The 19,141-nt window shown below is 49.7% G+C and overlaps 2 protein-coding genes and 1 long non-coding RNA gene across 3 annotated transcripts; all 3 read right to left on the bottom strand.

The window, feature by feature from the left end:
* Window positions 1-2,358: 2,358 nt before the first annotated feature.
* On the bottom strand, window positions 2,359-5,324 carry LOC144109478 (membrane metallo-endopeptidase-like 1). Its single transcript, XM_077642301.1, has 2 exons — window positions 5,189-5,324; window positions 2,359-2,647 (listed from the first exon to the last, which is right to left on the bottom strand). The coding sequence occupies exons 1-2, from the start codon at window positions 5,257-5,259 to the stop codon at window positions 2,395-2,397; spliced, it is 324 nt and encodes a 107-aa protein (XP_077498427.1). The 5' UTR covers window positions 5,260-5,324; the 3' UTR covers window positions 2,359-2,394.
* A 39-nt stretch (window positions 5,325-5,363) lies between these two features.
* LOC144110575 (uncharacterized) lies at window positions 5,364-13,970 on the bottom strand. Its single transcript, XR_013309873.1, has 3 exons — window positions 13,909-13,970; window positions 9,144-9,223; window positions 5,364-5,461 (listed from the first exon to the last, which is right to left on the bottom strand). It is a non-coding gene; the product is annotated as an uncharacterized LOC144110575 (long non-coding RNA).
* Window positions 13,971-14,064: 94 nt separating this feature from the next.
* Window positions 14,065-17,942, bottom strand: LOC144111523 (uncharacterized). The gene is made up of 3 exons (XM_077644850.1): window positions 17,780-17,942; window positions 16,511-16,936; window positions 14,065-14,154 (listed from the first exon to the last, which is right to left on the bottom strand). Exons 1-2 carry the CDS (start codon window positions 17,925-17,927, stop codon window positions 16,764-16,766), a joined length of 321 nt encoding a protein of 106 aa, XP_077500976.1. The 5' UTR covers window positions 17,928-17,942; the 3' UTR covers window positions 14,065-14,154; window positions 16,511-16,763.
* Window positions 17,943-19,141: the final 1,199 nt, after the last annotated feature.

The raw sequence follows: 19,141 nt of genomic DNA, 5'->3' as shown, positions 1-19,141 counted from the left end.
ACAGGAGAAGGCAACCATTTTGCTGGAAGGGTAGAAGGAGAGATCGGCTGGCGCCTGGCAAGCCGGGCAGCAGCTTTTTCTAGGGGGTCCACGGCGGCTGTGGGCGTAGGGTTAAAAAGAAGTGAAGGAGAAAGCGTAATAATGGAGGCTGAGCCCAACGAAATGGCCGCTAGGAGGTCGAGGAAGAAAACTACCAAAAAAAGTTTAATACCAGGATCAATTACATAAACATGCAAAGGGGTAGAAATAAACGCAATGGTTAGAAATAGAACCACCGTTGAAGGACGATGAAATAGTGCGCGTACACTCTGTGCAAGACAGATATGGCATCTAGATGAACCAGCGTTTACTGATGGCTACGTCTGGGAAGGCAGCAACAGAACAGAAACGGATATGAAGTGGGGACAGGTAGGCATGCTAGCTGATACGTCGATGTTGGCAAAGAATAAAGTCAACTTACAAAGAACATGTCTGGGTATTAGGAACGATTGCCGGTAAAATGACATGGCTAGGGGTAGTGTATTTAGGGAGACGGGACAAATGCGGGAAAGAAGACGATTTAGTTATCTCAGAGCCGATATGAAGCAGAGTTGAGACTTCCGATATTATTCTGCTGAGTGACATGAATGGCCACATCGAGAATCTCGGCGGATACAGAGATTTTAACGGGAAGTTAATGCTAGACTTCTGTGAGCGGCACAGCCTAGTTGTTTCAACTAGATAAACTAAATGTGAGGGATAAATCACGTAGGAATTCCGTAACAGGGAGAGGACCATTGACTACTGCCCAATGTCGCAGGAAATCCATAGCAAACTCGCAAAAATGGAAATAGACGAACGGGGGGAGTACAGTTTGAGACTTGATCATAGCCGCATTAGTTTGCAACAAACACCGGTTTTTCTTCCCAAAGTGCTGGGTTCGCAAATGGGTGCACAATGCTCAAAACATTCAAACGGCTCACATTGGAATGAGTGGCGTACTTTACTCTTGCTCGAATTTTGGATAACGTACAGTGGGAGAATGCTTCCGGTGGCCTTAACCACCGCTTGCGGCTTGTCCCGCTACGTCGCTTCGGTACGAAAGCACGACTCCAGACGTACCAATCCCGAGAAAGAATCTTTTCTTGTGCCTTGCCTTGCGTTCCGAACTAGCCAACCCTGAACAAGAAATTTGTCTTGTCTTGTGCCCCGAACTAACCCGGGCTACTCGGGTAAGCTCAGGTTAGTTGGGAGGAGCGTCGGGCAAGCCACAGCCAATAGGAGCAATCTCGAGGACACCTCATGGATCTCTGCACTGGGCGTGTCTCGATTTTGAACGTCCCCTGGATGTCAGTATATCCTCTTTAGACGCACGTGGGACGTCCTCACAGACATCAATTTTTTTGAGGAGGAAATCTGACAGATGCCTGTAGTAGGTGCCGTGGATTTTGGCGGATGTCCTACGGAGATTTGAACATCCATCTTCGGACATTAGCCAGATGCCCGTCTGGCATGTGTGGTCCAATGGGCGATCGGGTAAGTTCGGAGGAGCGTCGCGCCAGGTGTAGCCACTCGGAGGAGGGCGTCATCACAACCTGCCCACCGTGTAGTGAGCAAACTGGGCAGCTTGGCACGAGGCAGTTAAAATAATGATTGGTTCGCGAGTGGTTGCTCGGGAAGAGCAACATGAGTCGCACAGTCCCTACCGGTGACTGTAATAGAAACGGCCACGACTGCCAATGCATGGCGCATCGCTTAACCGCTGCGCCACTGCGCTGGTTGTGGTATGAGGACTGGCCGCAATCTGTGATTGCTAGAGAATGACCAATTCTGCACATATGGGCGCTAACCCTCCAAAGCTATCGCGTCCATTAAGGCGGCGCTTAAGTGTCCCCTCCAATTGATGAACGAAGACATGGTTTCGCACGTCGACTCGCTTTAACTAGGTTAAACCCCCTACTAATTTTTACTTTTCGGGGTAAGTTCTTCAACGAATCATTTCAAAGACACCCGCCCAGTGTTTCCCCGTAGAGAGAAAGGTGCATTACAATGTACTTGTATTGCTCTGACTATCGGTCCTGTCAAGACCAAACCAGGAGCGGCGTAAACAACAATCGGAGCATAGTAAACAAAACACAAGCAATGGATGCAGCAAGCACTCATATGCGCTGTTGGCAACGTCTTCATTTCCAAGTGACATCATAGTGACGCATGTGTGTTAGCTCGTAACCAGCAGCACGTAGAAGAGAAGTTGTTTCCGTGAAATGTCTTAATTCTTCGCCAAGCGATCCTTATCGAATAGTGCCACAGGGTTTTATCACTTGTAATTTCTATCGGTGTCATTCAATGTGTGAATGATTTTTTTGTGTTTATCACGCGTGGATTACGCTAAGCACGACGACGATCCGACGCAACCTAAAGCTTGCATATGCGCTCGGGACTCATTGGCGAACCCCGTGAGCAGTTGAAAGCCCTCGCGAAAGTCCGGAGGTTCCTGAGTGGTCCATTGACGAGCGTCGGAGCAGGCGAGCGCAGCCCGTTGACCGTGCGCTGCTGTAGGTAAGCCTCGTCGTAGGCCTCGCACCGGTCCATGGCGAACTCGTAGAAGAACAGCTGGTCTGTGCCGTACGTCACGTTTGCACCCGAACTAACTGCACCCATATGAAACCTGCGGATGAAGAATGGCGACCAAGGGTAGGTCCATGTACTTATTTAGCGTCTATTCGTCAATAACGTCTCGGCAGAATTCGACGCAAGCGGTAAAAAGAGCGCAGTCATGAACGCTGGAGTGACTAATAATAATAATAATAATAATTGGTTCTTAGGGAAAGGAAATGGCGCAGTATCTGTCTCATATATCGTTGGACACCTGAACCGCGCCGTAAGGGAAGGAATAAAGGTGGGATCGAAAGAGGAAAGGAAGAAAAATGTGCCGTAGTGGAGGGCTCCGGAATAATTTCTACCACCTGGGGATCGTACACGTGCACTGAAATCGCACAGCACACGGGCGCCTTAGCGTTTTGCCTCCATAAAAATGCAGCCGCCGCAAATTTGAAAATTAATTTAATGCAGTCAAACTCTTTTACACCGAACCGAGGTAATTTGAATTATTTGCGGTATCAAACAGATTATCCTCTTCAAAATCCTGCACAAAAGTATAAGAAATTAGCTCAGCATATCGAGCTCCAATTTCGCAGGTTGTTCGATACATCGAACGGCATGCATCGCCCCACCAAGTGGCGGTTCTGCAAAGCGTGGAGGTGGCCGTGTCCACTGCGTTGGGCATTCGCCGGCAGGTCTAGCGCTGTGAAACCACGTGACAATGTACCGTGGGTTGTGCTTGAGGGGGCCTGCTGTCTCCTGCACTCATTTTCTGTCACACCAGTGCCATGCGATGAAGCCAATCTAACTATACTAGTAAAGCCTAGCGGCGGTCTCTCGAAGGCCTTCCGGAAAACCACTGTATACCATGTTTTAATAACATAATATGTGGAGACTACTGGTGACACGATATGATAGTTTATGGTTTATGGAGGTTTAACGTCCCAAAGCGACTCAGGCTATGAGAGACGCCGTAGTGAAGGGCTCCGGAAACTTCGACCACCTGGGGTTTGACACGATTTGACACCTTATTAATAAACAGTGGCTGTTTCCAAAGCACCGTCCGCCTCGGCTTTGATACGAGGAGTGCTAAGATTAACGATGACTAAAGAGGGGAGGTGGGCTCAGCCTGCAGGCTGCGCCATGACGCACGTCACTAGCGTGGGTGCAATGTATTGCTTGTGTGTTACAGATAAAGTTATCCACTGCAATTTTTATAGACGGAAGTACGCGATAGATCGAACAATTCTGCGATGCCCTTGGCCCTCAATATGGCTCGCCTTGACTGCAGTTGGCTAAAATTTGTGATTTATCCAAGGACACCGGACAAGACAATGCAAAGGCGTAAGAATGAGCAGCTGCTGCATTTTCCTATCTGCGCAGAACGAGTAACGAGCCATGGATTCATCCAGAAGGACATGCAATGCCGTGTAGGGCATTAACAGCGTCTATTTCGGGTTAATGCGTCAGGCGAAAGCGGAGAACTGCACCTCCAAAGGCATCGTTCTCATTCCTTCTCTCTTTGTCTTCTCTACCCCAATGACGTCAACCGACAAGCGTGAAGTTGCACAAAGAAAATTCGCATACTATGTGAATGTTCTTTGCGTAACTGCACTTTGTGTAACTTCCTAGACACTAGAACGCTGACGGCAGTGTAGAGTGGCGTGATCCGCAACGCTGGGACGCGGTCTCTTGTGAGGTACCACCACGTGCAAACGAAACACCAAACATTTTTTCCAGAGGATCCCCTACACACAAGCGGATAGGGAAGTGTACGTCTGCAGCTGCCTAACGTAGCCAGTGCAAGAATCAATTTTGTGGTGCTCTTTGCGTCTCCCTTTACAGCGTACTTGCTATAGGCGACAAGTTCAACCTCTCTGTTGATTGCGTAGCCGATTTCGGGGTTATCGCAAACCAGCACCCGAACAATAAGTGGAAACAAATACTGGAGGGGACATATAAGCTCCGCCTTTAGAGTATGATGAACGCGATAGCGTTATGAGTTAATCCGCAAATATGCAGAAGGCCATTCTTTACTTCACATTCATAGATCCCAGGGAGTCCTAATTCCCCTCCTAACGCAATGGTGCAGCACTTAAGCGATGCGCCACTGCCCTGCGATGGCAGGAGCTCCCAGCCATGGGCCTTGTGTGGCCGAGGTTGCTCTTCCCGGGCGAACAATCATTAATTTGACTGCCAACTCTCATAATGAGCAGGTTGTGATGACGCCGCAAGGTCACGTGACCCAGGTGGCCCGCTTTCCTCATAGGTTGCTCTCTGGGCACCACCTGCCAGAATCAAGCTCGTGATTTTTCGCTCACGACGCCGACATCGGATTTTCTGGACAACGGGACCTTTAACGCAGTCGCGTTAATAAATTGAAGAGTAACTTGTCAGGACAGTTTTTTTCCGCAACCGTGGAAAAATACATGTTTTCGATTTCTTCAAACAGCACCTTGTGCGTCTTGCAGGTCCCAGGTGGCAGCTAAGAGGCTTGAAAAGGTCGCCGATTAGCGAACTATAAATGTCGGTGTTCGCTGCCATGACAGCATCGGTTCCATGAACGGCGGCAAGTGGAAGATATATGCAGTACTCTGACCATACGCACCGGCGGCTCCCACGCGCCACCTGGTGACGGAACACGTGCAGGGCGACACGTAGGGCCAATAGGTCGAGCATGTCCTCGCGGGCGGCGGCATCGCTTGAAGGACGCGCGCTATGATGCTGCCGACGCAGACAATCACTCAGCAGGTCCAGCCGCAGCCGCAAGGTGTCTCTGCGATTATGGGCGGCTGTTCGGCCGAGCCGAGACGCGAGAAGCCGAGGCAAGTCGACGCCCAGGGAGGGCACGTGGTGAATGAAGAAGGCGGGGCCGTCGAACCTGCAAAAGAAGCCAGAAATATACGCCTTTGTCTGGGTCCCCGCCAATTCGGGCCATCCTGGAAACGAGGCGGCGAACCAATTTGCCCGAGGATTCTTAATTAACCGGGAGGTGCGCCAACCTACCCTCAGGTCGGCCAGGGAGCGAGTGACGGCCTACGAAGAAATTGCTACCCACTTCAAGAAAGAAAGAAAGACAAATCTTCCCAGAAACACATAGATCTCTAAGTAAAACACAAGTCAGTTGGCGGCAGCTCCAAACAGACACTTTCCTTAATCCGTACATGTACTCCGTATGGTTCCCGGAGCAGTCCAGCCCCGTCAGAGTTCTCCCGGCGGGCACCAAAAGGCATGACACACCACACATCCGATACTCATGTAATTGAGACAAGCCATCACAGAGTCTGCAGCTCTGTACCCAATCGCAGTGGGAGGCCGCGCTGCTCAGCTTGGACCCGGAGGTTCAACTCCAACCCACGGAGCGGGCCGAAGAGGTCGCCGAACAACACCGTCGGTCGGCCACTTGGAGCCTTGGAGAAGAGGAGCTCCCCGCGGGGAGGGGAACGTCACCCCAGCCCGCGCCTAAGACCTCTTCTTTAATAAAGCTTACCTCCTCCTCCTATACGCCTTTGTGTGTGGCGTCACCTTTCTGACCACTTTCCAGATAATTTATGGAGAATGAAGTAAACATTTCGCGTGTATCAAAACTGCTGTGTTCTAATGACAATAGAAGCCGCTGTTATGAGCCAGAAATGTCCAAAAGTTTAAAAACAGGTGTGGACGCTTGCGCTTGCTTTCAGAAACAAACCGTGACTGCGTCAAGACCGTTTTCCGAAGCTGATCTCCGGGGACATGCTTCACTACCATTGACATTCAAGCAACGATAACGGAGTCCTTGTCGGTCTTGACTCTTGACGCACCGAGAACGGAAAATTATTGTTCCACTTTTAAATACTACTGTCGCATCAACCTATGTGTCCTTTCTGCCGAAGAATTATAATCAAAGCGACAAACAGCTTACGTGTCCCCTACAGCTGCGAAGATAATCTTTCCTGATGGACTTATATATGTGTGAGAGACACCGAGATCCGAAACATGACAAATTTATGCAACTATTATCTCCGCACTCTTGAGGTGCTGCTGTAAAACAGTCATACAGTGCGTGAAGCTGGCCGATCAGGGGATATTGAATGTTAGGCTTTCTACTGAGGTTGGTTCGTCCTTTTTGTTGCCATGCAAGGGCGTTCAGTCATTCCTAAATCTAGCACAGAAAGGCTTTTAGGTTTGCAATTGAGTGTTATCATTCGAAAAGAAAAGAACCATTCGTTTCATCTCTCAAAAGAGCATTTTTTGGGCTCACCATTAATGAGATATCATGAAATAGACTTTCGGAAATAGCGAAAAAGATAGAAAAAACGAAGCAAGGTGTGGTAGTCGACTACGTGGTTGCCATCTTCTATTTCGCTGTCACTTAAAGCATCTGTGGCAACATGACATGTGCGGGCTTAGCTATTGCGATTTATGAAGGATACAACGTTCGCGAAATTTTCGAGCCTCTTTCTTTATGGGCTCATCTAACTGAATCGCTCGTAAAATGAATAAGCTGCAGCTGTCGTTGTTGTGACCAGGAGGTAAACACTAAAAAAAAACATTGCATATAAAAAAGTGTGTCCATGTTATTTAGCCCCGATGTTCTCTTGAATTTCAGGGGTGGGTCGAAGGGGAGGTCTCAAGACCAGGTCATTCTCTCTTATCTCACTCAGGGTCTCTGCTGCAGGTTAAGATTTCATTCATTCATTCATTCATTTTCGACAGAATCAGGTAAGGTATACGTGCATATATACATTCAATTTTTCTATCCTGTCTGCAGAGCCCAGGCAGAAGGCATTGGGCATTGCTCCCGCTGACTAGCAGTTCCTAAACGCAGCTGAAATCCTATACGATCAAGGCTAACAATTATTGACAAGGTTCCGCTTAATATTAACGCGATAGCGTTAGAGTTGTCGCAACAAAGCCCTGCCGCTGACCGAGGCTAACTTCCCTGATTGGTCGAGGGACATCACCTGATCTTGTGACGTCCACACGACCTGCCCACTGTGGTAGGTGGGGATTATATTTATTGGTTGAGAGAGCTCAGGCGACCTTGTAACGTCATCACAACGTGCCCACCCTAGCAGGAGGCAACCGGCCTACCAGATTAAAAGGTCACTTGATCTTGTGACATCATGTACCGGTTAAGCTGCGCGACAGACGTGAACCTATTAAGAGCTGTCTAGTGCCTCAGGAGCACCCCGAAACGCATAAAAAAATTGGAGAGTACACTTAAGCTCCGCCTTAAGGGTATGACGCAATAGCGTAGCGGGTTAGGCTTTCCATTCTGAGCATTTTTACACCTTTGAAAGCATTTTTCATTTTTATCAATTGTGCCAATAATTAATATATCAATTACGCACTCCAAATTTTCTTAATTAGCATCACCAAGCATTAGCTTTTTATTCTGCGCATTTTGACACCCTTGAAACCCCTTTTTTCAAATTTTTTTTCATTTCTCTCATTATTCAGTAAATAAATTACAATGATTTCATTAACTCGTTATCGCCTATCCCACACCAATAAATCATCAATCACTAGAAGCAAAAATTACCAGCGTACAGGTTTTTTTTACGCAGCCACCGAGTATTTCTGACACCCGGTGCCGACTACGCCGACGGCTTTACGACCGAACGAGCTGTACACGCCAACCCGTCCAATGTAGCAACACTGGGGACCTGTAATGCTATCGCCTTTCACTCTGAACGTGCGTTAAGCATCCCACAAAGATTATTTCTCACTTGAGGTGTTAGCGCTTTGGGCACTCAGTGCAAAAACACCTAAAAGACATCTAGAGTATCTCATTTAGCCACGCTTCTTCTGTTCATAACAACGTCTTCTCGAGAGTGCCATTACAATAAGTTGTTACGGCACTTTGCTTTCCCTGGTTAAACAAAGTATTATCACGTTCCCTTCCATGCATAATCTTCTTCTTCTTCTTCGTCCTTATATCCTTCAACTTATTTTCCTTTCTGAACGTTGACTATACACTTGAATTGTTTTTTTCAATCCAGAACAATTTCGTGTATGTTTTGCTCTCAATTTACTTTAGGATCGAAGCCCAGACGCTGCGTGGTGATTTGCTCTACTCTCTCCTTGTCTGCATACCAGAACAAGAAATATTCTTTATGGCATAGAATATTTGCTAGTGGGAGTTATTCATGGAGCGCCCCGCCCTAGCTTCGAAGAGTTGATGGATATCTTGATGAATTTGAACAAAATCTCAATTTATTTTCTTCCTTCTCACCTCGGAGAGCTCTTGAGTCACTCGATCTGTAATTTTCGTGCCCCATTCCTATTATTCTGTTCTGTTCTGAATTTGGCTCTGCCAATTCCAAGGTCATCTTGCTATCTTGTCTTTCCGCTTACACTATGTGTAAACACGATCGTGGGTCATTGCGATTTCTTTCTCCACGCAGTATGAGCTGCACAGCGGAGTAAGCACTCAGAACCTCATTGTACCTTGCTTTTCCTCCGTCTGTGCCAATCACTCTTCGTAATGAACCTCGCTGTGCGAACAACCCGGTGACACGTCATGACGGAGTGCCATGCTGTGTTCCAGAAAAAATGCGGCGAACTGTTTGGCGCTGTACCTGGTGTCAACGGCACCAGGTGGTACGGCTAGGTACTCTTCGTCCGCGTCCAGCCATGGCGTACTCCTCAGGGCTGAACCCTGAAATCGGCAGACAGGAGGAAGACGTGGTAATACTCTCCAACTGTTCCAGCGAATGCAGGTTCTACGCATAAACTCCTTATAGTCACGGCAGTCGCGGGAATTTGCGAGATGTGTGGGTGTGCCGGCTTTGAGGAGGGCAGACGCGCTTATTCAAGAAATCTTGTGGCCGCTAGCACGTTATAGAAATAGTCCCTTATGAATATGGTCTATAGACAGTCTATAGACTTCTTATAAACTCTATTGCCTTCTTACAATATTTTTGTCTATTGATAGTCTATAGTCAAAAGTCTGCTAAATGTGTAATGCCTATAGACTGCTCTCTAGGGTTTGTCTATAAAGAGTCTATAGACTTTACAGACAGAAGTCTATGGACCGTCTGTAGACTGTCTAAAGAAATTTTTGTAAGGGGCACTCGCAAAACAATCGATGCCTGATTAATGAACACGAATTTGGCGTAAACCAGTGTCCCCCGTGTCTGAGCTCCATGGCCTGCTGCAGATTCTAATTGAAACTTAAGCTATTAAACTTTATAGATTTATGTGGCCGTGAAGAAGATAAAGGCCTAGCCTTGCTCTCGGTGAACATATTAGCCAAGCATTGGAAAAAAGGATGAAAAAGGAGTCGACGCAAGGGGGGCGTAATGCTTGTTGTAGGAGAGAGCCACGGATGAAATTATATAGCACACTAGCATTTTCGCGGTATGATTTCCATTAAATCGCGACCGGTGCGGTCGCGATTCGATTTTCAGCCGTCTTGCGGCGCAGTAACACGCGATAGCTACTCGGGTACTGTGGCGGGCACATTCTAGGTGCCTGCCGGAGGTTTAGAACGGTAGTTTAGAACCGGTGATAAAAAAAAAAAAGTTCACGAAGTTCTCAGATAAACAGAGAATTGGAGGTGCTGGTTTTCTTCCTTTCATTTTGTTTGAATTTGTTAGCCCTGTTTTAGCCTGATTTCGGTTGCTCTTTTTGTCTCATGGCCGGATCCATCTGATATAATGATTTCGGAATAGTGTATGGGCTGCGCCTTCGTTCTTTGTTGGATCCTACGTCAGCAGCAGGTTGACTTGACCGGCTCAATGATAAAGCTGCATATCGTCCGGCCTCGAAGCTGGGTCGGCATGCTCTCGGTGAAGACGACGATTGAAACCAGGCAGGACGTGCTTGAATTCTGGCTTCTCCCGCGATGCCTCACGTAATAATAATAATAATTGGTTTTCGGGGAAACGAAATGGCGCAGTATCTGTCTCATATATCGTTGGACACCTGAACCGCGCCGTAAGAAAAGGGATAAAGGAGGGAGTGAAAGAAGAAAGGAAGAAAGAGGTGCCGTAGTGGAGGGCTCCGGAATAATTTCGACCACGTCGGGATCTTTAACGTGCGCTGACATCGTGCAGCACACGCGCGCCTTAGCGTTTTTCCTCCATAAAACCGCAGCCGCCGCGGTCGGGTTCGAACAAAATATTCGAGCGATATTCGGACACAACTATTCGTATTCAATTCGTGTTCTAAACATTTGGCATTCTCCCGATACTACTGCTCTCCTACCACAAATAAGCAGCGAGCGATGTTCTTGAAGGCGCAGTGATTCTAACTGCCGCAGTGGTTCAGTGGTTAAGGCGCTCGGATACTGATCCGGAGTTCCCGGGTTCAAACCCGACCGCGGCGGCAGCGTTTCGATGGAGACTTAACGCAAAGTAGCCCGTGTGCTGTGCGATGTCCCTGTACGTTTTAGATCCCCGGGTGGTCGAAATTACAACCGGAGACCTCCACTAAGACACCTCTTTCTTTCACTCCCTCGTTTATCCCTTGCCTTATTGGCGCGGTTAGAGTGTCCGGCGAGATATGTGAGACGGTTACTGTGCCATTTCCTTTCCTCTCAAACCAAATAAAACAAATGAGCCGACGGCGTTCATAGAGTTCATTGGCGTTGACCACTTTGCAAAGGCCGTGCCGGTCATTTTCACGAAAGGAAAGGCGCACAACCGGCTCCGTGGGTCAGCGGAGACCTCAATCTCGCTTTCATGTACGTGGCGTTGGTCTTCAACTTCAAAAGCCTGCTTTGATTGCGTTCCGCACAGTGGATAGGCAGCGCACCCTCCCTCCCACCCAGGGAGGTTAATGGTTGATCGCGAGAGATTTATCACCAAATGAACGCTGCAGCCCAGCTATTGCTGCAGTGCCACTTGTAAGCCACAACGCTGTCAGCGCTAATGCATTCAGGCCACATCTCTCACTGACCACCACCACATGTATCAAATCACGAATGAGCCGTCCGCATATCCAGGGAGCCAGTTATGCGCCGTTCCTTTGCTCAAAGCCATCGCCTTCTAGAACATTGTCAGCGCCAACGCCAACACAGTGAACGCCATATTTCGCTTTGTATATCCTGGATTAGCTGAGCTAATCCACATTAATTTTTGAAGCGAAAAGCTTCCCTACGCTAGTCAACACCGTGCTTCGCGCGAGCTGGCGTATGTCGGAGCACGAGTGACGTCACGCACGGCGCAGGTGGCCGCCGCCGACTTTTTTTCTCTCTCTCGCTCCTTAGTGACTACTCCGCATGCGCCACTAGTAGCACTGAGCCACAGGTGTTCCTCCGCTCTCTTTCTTCTTTCCCTCCCCCTTTATCCCTTCCCTTAAGACGCGATTAGGGTGTCCACCGAGATATGTGAGACGGTTGCTGTTCCATTTCCTTTCCTCAAAAACCAAACGAAACAAGGGAGCCGACTGCGTTCAGAGTTCTTTGGCGTTGACAACTTTGCAAGGGACGTTCATTACCACGGAAGCAATAATAATAAAAATAATAATTAATAATAATTGGTTTTTTGGGGAAAGGAAATGGCGCAGTATCTGTCTCATATATCGTTGGACACCTGAACCGCGCCGTAAGGGAAGGGATAAAGGAGGGAGTGAAAGAAGAAAGGAACAAGAGGTGCCATAGTGGAGGTCTCCGGTATAATTTCGACCACCTGGGAATCTTTAACGTGAACTGACATCGCAGAGCACACGGGCGCCTTAGCATTTTTACTCTATAAAAACGCAGCCGTCGCGGTCGGGTTCGAACCCGGCAACTCCAGATCAGTAGTCGAGCCCCCTAACCGGAAGGAAAGGCGCCAACCGGCTCCGTGGCTCAGTGGAGACCTCAATCTCGCTTCCATGTACGTGGCTTGGTGTTCAACAGCCTGCTTTGTTTGCTTTCCGCACACTGGATAGGCAGCGCGCCCTTCCTACCACCCTGGGAGGTGGCATGCAGCGCTAATGTATTCTAGCCACATCTCGCTCGCTCACACACCACCACCACATGTACCAAAACACGAATGAGGCGTCCGCATATCCAGGGAGCCAGTTATGCGCCTTTCCTTTCCTCAAAGCCTTCGCCGTCTAGAACATTGTCAACGCCACGCCAATGAACACAGTGAACACCAATATATTTCGCTTTGTATATCCTGGATTAGATGAGTTAATCTACATTATTTTTTTGGCTGTTCGTCGTCAGCAGGGTAAAGCAAAATGAAGAGTAACAATAATATCTCCGCTTAGCCTAAATCTTAGATTCTAATTTGACATTGATTAAAACTTCGATGCAACCCCGCCAGTACACAATCAGCGTTGAGAGCAAGCAACAGTTCCACTTAGAGTTAAATTTTTTTCAGCAGATGCCTCTTAATGGACCACTAATTTTTTGTGCGCTGAATGCATAAGCTAGCGGTTTCTAATCAAGTGAGAACCGGCTCCATTTGCGGTCCGTAGGCTGAGGAACTCAGCTGTTATTTGTTTGTGCATAAACACGAGCTTAAAAGCTCTTTACCACCGTTACCATTGACATTACCACCACCCCACAATACATTGTCGCCCTTATCCAGAGCCACGTGGCGAACATTTCAGACGGGCTGCTTTATTTCACCCTACCGTCTCTCATGCTTTCCTCCCACCTTTCCTCCTTATTGTAACACCAGTGGCGTGCCCAAATCCACACTTTTCCACTACCTTGGGGAATGGCTTTCCCCACATGCTGTACCCCCCTCCCCAATCCCACTCATACTTCCTGGGAGGCTGCTTTACGGATCGCTCAGCCCGCCGGCCAGAAATGGCTAGTTGATCGGGCATTTTTTGAGGCACAAGCACGTCGACTCCTGGACCAGTAGGAGACTACCCTGGAAGATTTTTTTCTTTACTTTTTTTTCTAACAAAAGTTGTTTCCATCCATCTATCCAAGCTCTTCTTCACTCTCGCCTTCATTGGTTTTGTAATTGTTTCGACCAGATATATTATGTGTTTCCATGTACCCTTTTTTGTACACATAGATTGCTGGTCTGGCTGTCAATAGACTTCCCCTTTTCAAGGAAAGGAAATGGCGCAATATCTGTCTCATATATCGTTGGACACCTGAACCGCGCCGTAAGGGAAGGGATAAAGGAGGGAGTGAAAGAAGAAAGGAAGAAAGAGGTGCCGTAGTGGTGGGCTCCGGAATAATTTCGACCACCTGGGGATCTTTAACGTGCACTGACATCGCACAGCACACGGGCGCCTTAGCGTTTTTCCTCCATAAAAACGCGGCCGCTGCGGTCGGGTTCTGACCCGGGAACTCCGGATCAGTAGTCGAGCACCCTAACAACTGAGTTATTCTGATTCTCAGTGATTCAAGTCAGTCGAAAGCAGCTCGCCTGCATGTCCGCGTACCTCCCAGAAGGTCTCGAAGCCCCGGTCGGCGATTTTGAGCAGGGCGTTCCTCTTCCTGGAGGCCAGAAGACCTCTCCACGAGACCAATGGCGACTACTCGGCGTCGGCGAATGCGAGCTCGGCGAAGCGCATGCGCAGACGCAATTTGTGCAGCCACTCGGGTAGGAACAGCTGGTGCCGCAGTAGCTCGATGGCCCTCAGGAGACTCGAGGACCGACTGTGCCCCCTGCCATGGGCGCGCAAAAGCTGTAATAGGAACGTAGAGTTTGTCTTGGTAATGTGAGTATTAAAAAGAAAATGTGTTGCAAGATGGCAGCACCGAACACTTTTCAAGCACTATCCTCTCGGGGTGTTTGGTAGAATTTAATAATAATAATAATAATAATAATTGGTTTTTGGAGAAAGGAAATGGCGCAGTATCTGTCTCATATATCGTTGGACACCTGAACCGCGCCGTAAGGGAAGGGATAAAGGAGGGAGTGAAAGAAGAAAGGAAGAAGAGGTGCCGTAGTGGAGGGCTCCGGAATAATTTCGACCATCTGGGGATATTTAACGTGCACTGACATCGCACAGCACACGGGTGCCTTAGCGTTTTTCCTCCATAAAAACACAGCCGCCGTGGTCGGGTTCGAACCCGGGAACTCCGGATCAGTAGTCAAGCGCTCTAACCACTGAGCCACCGCGGCGGGTTGGAAGAATCTCTCATGGACCATCTCGCGACACTTTATTGGACCAACTCGCGACACTTTATTTGACCTACCATTGATCTTCTCTTCTGTGCACTGAATTAGCGCAGCAAATTCTTCCTGTAAATGTTAAAATGACTTGCCTCTCGCTGTGCCCAAGTTGTGATCATAACTTTGACAAATTAGTGCGAAAGCATTACTCCAACCCCGTGCGAGAGTCTTGTCATCTTGTCTTGTGCTCCGAACTAACCCGAGCTTATCCGAGTAAGCTCGGGTTAGTTCGGAAGACCATCGCGAAAGCTGCAGCCAATGGGAGGAAGCTCGGGTAAGTTCGGAGGAGCGTCGCGACAACCGTAGCCAATGTAAGGAGGGCGTCACGCCACCTAAGTAATGTAACATTGTGCCATCATTACAAATAGCCCTGGCAGGTGGCATTTGAATAAATGGTTGCTAGGTTGTTCGGGAAGAGGAACATGGGCCGCACAAGCCCTGCCGCTGGAGCACCTGCCATCGCAGAGCAGTGGCGCATCGCTGAACCGCTGCACCACAGCGCTGGTAGTGGATGACGACTCACTGCGATCTATGAATGTTAACTAGAGAATGACTGAGTTTTCGCACAGGGGCACTAACCCACTGAGGATATGGCGCCATACCCTTAAGGCGGGGCTTAAGTGTTCTCTCCTACTGAAGAATGAACACCTGGTTCCGCACATCTACTACGTTTTAGTACGCTTAACCCCTACCAATTTTTCTTCGCACTATGAGAGGTATTGGGTATAGCAGTGGAGAGGACAGCGCTATGTGCTGTCCTGGTATGGTCTGTAGAGTTCTGTTAAGCCTCTCCCCAAAAACATGCACCCCAGCTACCACGAACTCCGCCGCAGAGCTCGTGCACGGGCGATCCACAAACACTATGGCACGGAACCGGATGCCGTGTGGGTGGATGCTGCTTGCGCAGGCGAGGACGCGGTTGTAGCCATCACGAACCCCTCCCTACAACCGATTGCTACCCTTCACATATCCCCCACTGCCACTTCGGAGGAGGCTGAAGAGGCCGCCATTGCCCTAGCCATCACGCGCACGGAGGTCCGGTATATACTATCAGACTCTAAAACTGCCATGCTAAATTTTGCTCGCGGGGGAGTTCACGTCCCTGCATTTCACATTTCGCATACTGAACTCTCTCACCACACACCCGCCCCGCCACATGGAGCTCATATGGGTGCCTGAAAACTCCGGGAATCCCGGCAACGAGGCTGTCAACGCTTTAGCCCGAGGTTCTCTACACCGGGCTCCGGCGGTCTCCCATCTAGGGTTCCCAAGGGAGCGCATGCATTCATTCAGTGACCTAACGCAGGCCTGCAAAGCCCGGCGTCGGCTTTAACCCCCCCCCCCCATCCGTATCTCGACAGTTATCCTCAGACTCTTTGGAGGCGGCTCCAAACACGCACCTTACCTTCCCCTTATATACGCTCGCGCTATCACCAAGTCCACACAAACCCCTCTTGTACCCTCTGCCGCCACCCCAAAGCCACTCACGATCATATCCTTTTCCTCTGCCCGGCGGATCCTTCCTCGCGGGGCCTGGACGACCTTACCACTTGGGAGGCTTGGGAGACCCCACTGCGCTCCGGGAGACCCGGCCAAGCAAGCCATCGCCACAGGCCGGGCTGCCAGCGTCATGAGCCTCCGGGACATGAATGTTTGAGTGCAGTGGGGTCGTGCGGGGCCCAAGGGCGTGCGTGTCCTAAACTCCTCGGTGTCAATTAAAGTTTTCACCACCACCACCACCACCACCTACAGTTCTAGCGAGCGCTGTTTTGTTTTGTTCCTGACTGTATGGCTAGACCATACTCTGAAGAACGCTGTCGGTCATCTCCACATCGGATCATCAACCATGATGGTGCGCAGATTACCTCGTGGGGCGCCGTCCTGACAGTCCAGTCCACCAGATGGCGGGTCATATCCCAGAAGCCAAGCGATCGCTGCGCCTCCTGCTTGCTCCGGTCCCGCTTCCGACCTCTGGGCCGGGCACCGTCCCAGTAGACGAAAGCCATGAGCTCCGGAACTGCGCTCGCCATTAGTCTCAGACAGCGCAAGTCACTGACGTCATCCGGCGGGTCGCCGTCGTGCCATCCGGGCTGCCGTGCCGCCGAGAGCTGCGCCAGCCTAAGGAAGCGTGGCCTTCGTTCCCGGAAAGGAGCGTATTGGAATGTGCAAGCGGAAGGCCAAGTAGTTGAGCATATGGACGGGGCCGAACTGGGAAATGAGCGCGGCCAGCTGCCTCTGGAAGGAGCCGCCTTTCACGAGCACTGGGGTCCGTCGGCCGAAAGTGGCGATGCCTGCGATGCAAAAGCGTGGACACACTCTGCTCTGATTGGAAGGGTGACAGGAACCGAGAAATTAGTTTTTGGTTTTTGAGGAAAGGAAATGGCGCAGTAATTGTCTCACATATCCCGGTGGACACCCGCACCGCGCAGTAAGGAAAGAGGGGAAGGTGGGAGAGAAAGAAGGAAGAGAGAAAGAGGTGCCCAGTGGTGGGCTCCGGAGTAATTTCGAACACCTGGGGACCTTTTGTGTTGGACGCCCCACTCCAGCTCCAGTAAAGTGTTGCGCGCGTGTTTTTATCGCTTCATCGTAAACTAATCACGCGCGCAACCTATACCGCTGCGGATAAAATAAATTTTGATTTGATTTCATTTGTTCCTAGAAGGTGGAGGCCGCATTTGCTATTTTCGGAGCAAGTGGACGTGTTCAGTTAAGCCGATTCCATATAGACATGTCCCACAGTTAGTGGGACCTTTACTCGAAGCGGTGGCTCAGCGGTTACGGCGCTCGGCTACTGATCCGGAGTACCCGCGTTAGAACCCTACCGCGGCGGCCGCTTTTCGATGGACGCGATACGCAAGGGCGCCCGTGTGCTGTGCGATGTCAGTGAACGTTAATGATCCCCAGGTGGTCGGAATTATGCCGGAGTCCTCCACTACGGCACATCTTTCTTCCTTTCTTCTTTCACTCCCTCCTTTATCCCTTACCTTACGGCGTGGTTCAGGTGTTCAACGATGCATGAGACAGATACTGCGCCATTTCCTTTCCCCAAAAACCAATTATTAATTATTATTTTCTTCCAGGATACTGGCCCCGTGTGCAGCTATGGCAGTTAGTGACGCAGCCGAGCAGATCACCTCGGAAGACGACGCCGAGGAAGCGCGTCCAGTTCCAGTGGGGTGCATGGGCGAGGCGGGCGACGGTAGTGCGGGCGTAGTCGCCGGCGCCGCGCCGGTGCGCCGCCAGTTCGACGAGCGCCTGCTCGACGCGGAACAGGCCGCGCATGTCCCGGTGGCCGGCGATGCCCTGCGCCGCCGTCAGGTACCACTCGTCATAGACGTCGCCCATGCGGGAGAAGTCCCGTAACAGCGGCTCGGGGGCTCCGACTCGGGCCATCCACCGCGGCCTCGCTGACGCCCAGCCGCGGGAAGAGTTCTTCTTCTTGGGATGCCACTGTTCAACGACGGGAAGCGAAACAGGCATCGATAATTTCTTTAGAGCAGCAGCTGTGACAGCCAAGACTCTCAAGAAGTACCGCACTCTTAAAAGGAGTATAAAAGGGAGTAAGCTGTCCTCTAGGCTCACTCTAGTCTTACTCTAGCCTTACTCTAGGAGAGTAAGCTGCCCTTTCATAAAAGGGAGTGTGTTACAGGGCAATTTACTCCCTTTTATACTCCCACATGGGCGTATTCGTGTTTAGAATGTGCTGCCGACGTTGACATGAAATGTTGCTATTGCCAGGACGGTCACGTTAATTATTGGGACTGTTCACGTAGTCTATGCAATCGCTAGAAATTTTTACAGCGCCTATAATCTCTAACGCCGACCTTCAAGGGATCTTGTCGTCTTCGGCTGAATTAATTTACGACATTCCGTGGCAAGGTGATAAGACCTATTGTCACCGGTCACATGCCCGGTGCGCAACCTTTGTTTCCTATATATTACAGGTGCTATGAAGGACGCCGCCACTGAACACATGTTCTAGATCAGAACACGAATTAACAGCAAAAAAAAAGTTTGATTTACCATGGTTAGGCCAAATGCGAATTAGGTGCCCTAGCACTCCGGTTTTCAGTTCGGTTTTCGGTTAATAATAATAATATTAATGGGTTTTTGGGGAAAGGAAATGGCGCAGTATCTGTCTCATACATCGTTGGACACCTGAACCACGCCGTAAGGGAAGAGATAAGGGAGGGAGTGAAAGAATAAAGGGAAAAAAGGGGTGCCGTAGTGGAGGGCTCCGGAATAATTTCGACCACCTGGGGATCTTTAACGGTTCGAGGCTCGGTTTAAGAGGGCAATGTGGCAGCGGTGTGGTCTGGATCCATTGCGCACGGATGGAGGTTAATTAGGACGACGACAGCCAAAGCACAGTACGAGAGAACGGCAGTTAAACACGCTGGATGTTCGGCTGTGGCGATGATTGGTTTTGTTTTGTAGAGTTGTTTTAACGTCCCAAAGCGTCTCAGGCTATGAGGGACGCCGTAGTGGAGGGCTCC

The sequence above is a fragment of the Amblyomma americanum genome, chromosome 11, assembly GCF_052857255.1.
Source record: "Amblyomma americanum isolate KBUSLIRL-KWMA chromosome 11, ASM5285725v1, whole genome shotgun sequence".
Taxonomy (NCBI): Eukaryota; Metazoa; Arthropoda; class Arachnida; order Ixodida; family Ixodidae; genus Amblyomma; species Amblyomma americanum.
This window is presented reverse-complemented; position numbering and strand designations above follow the sequence as displayed.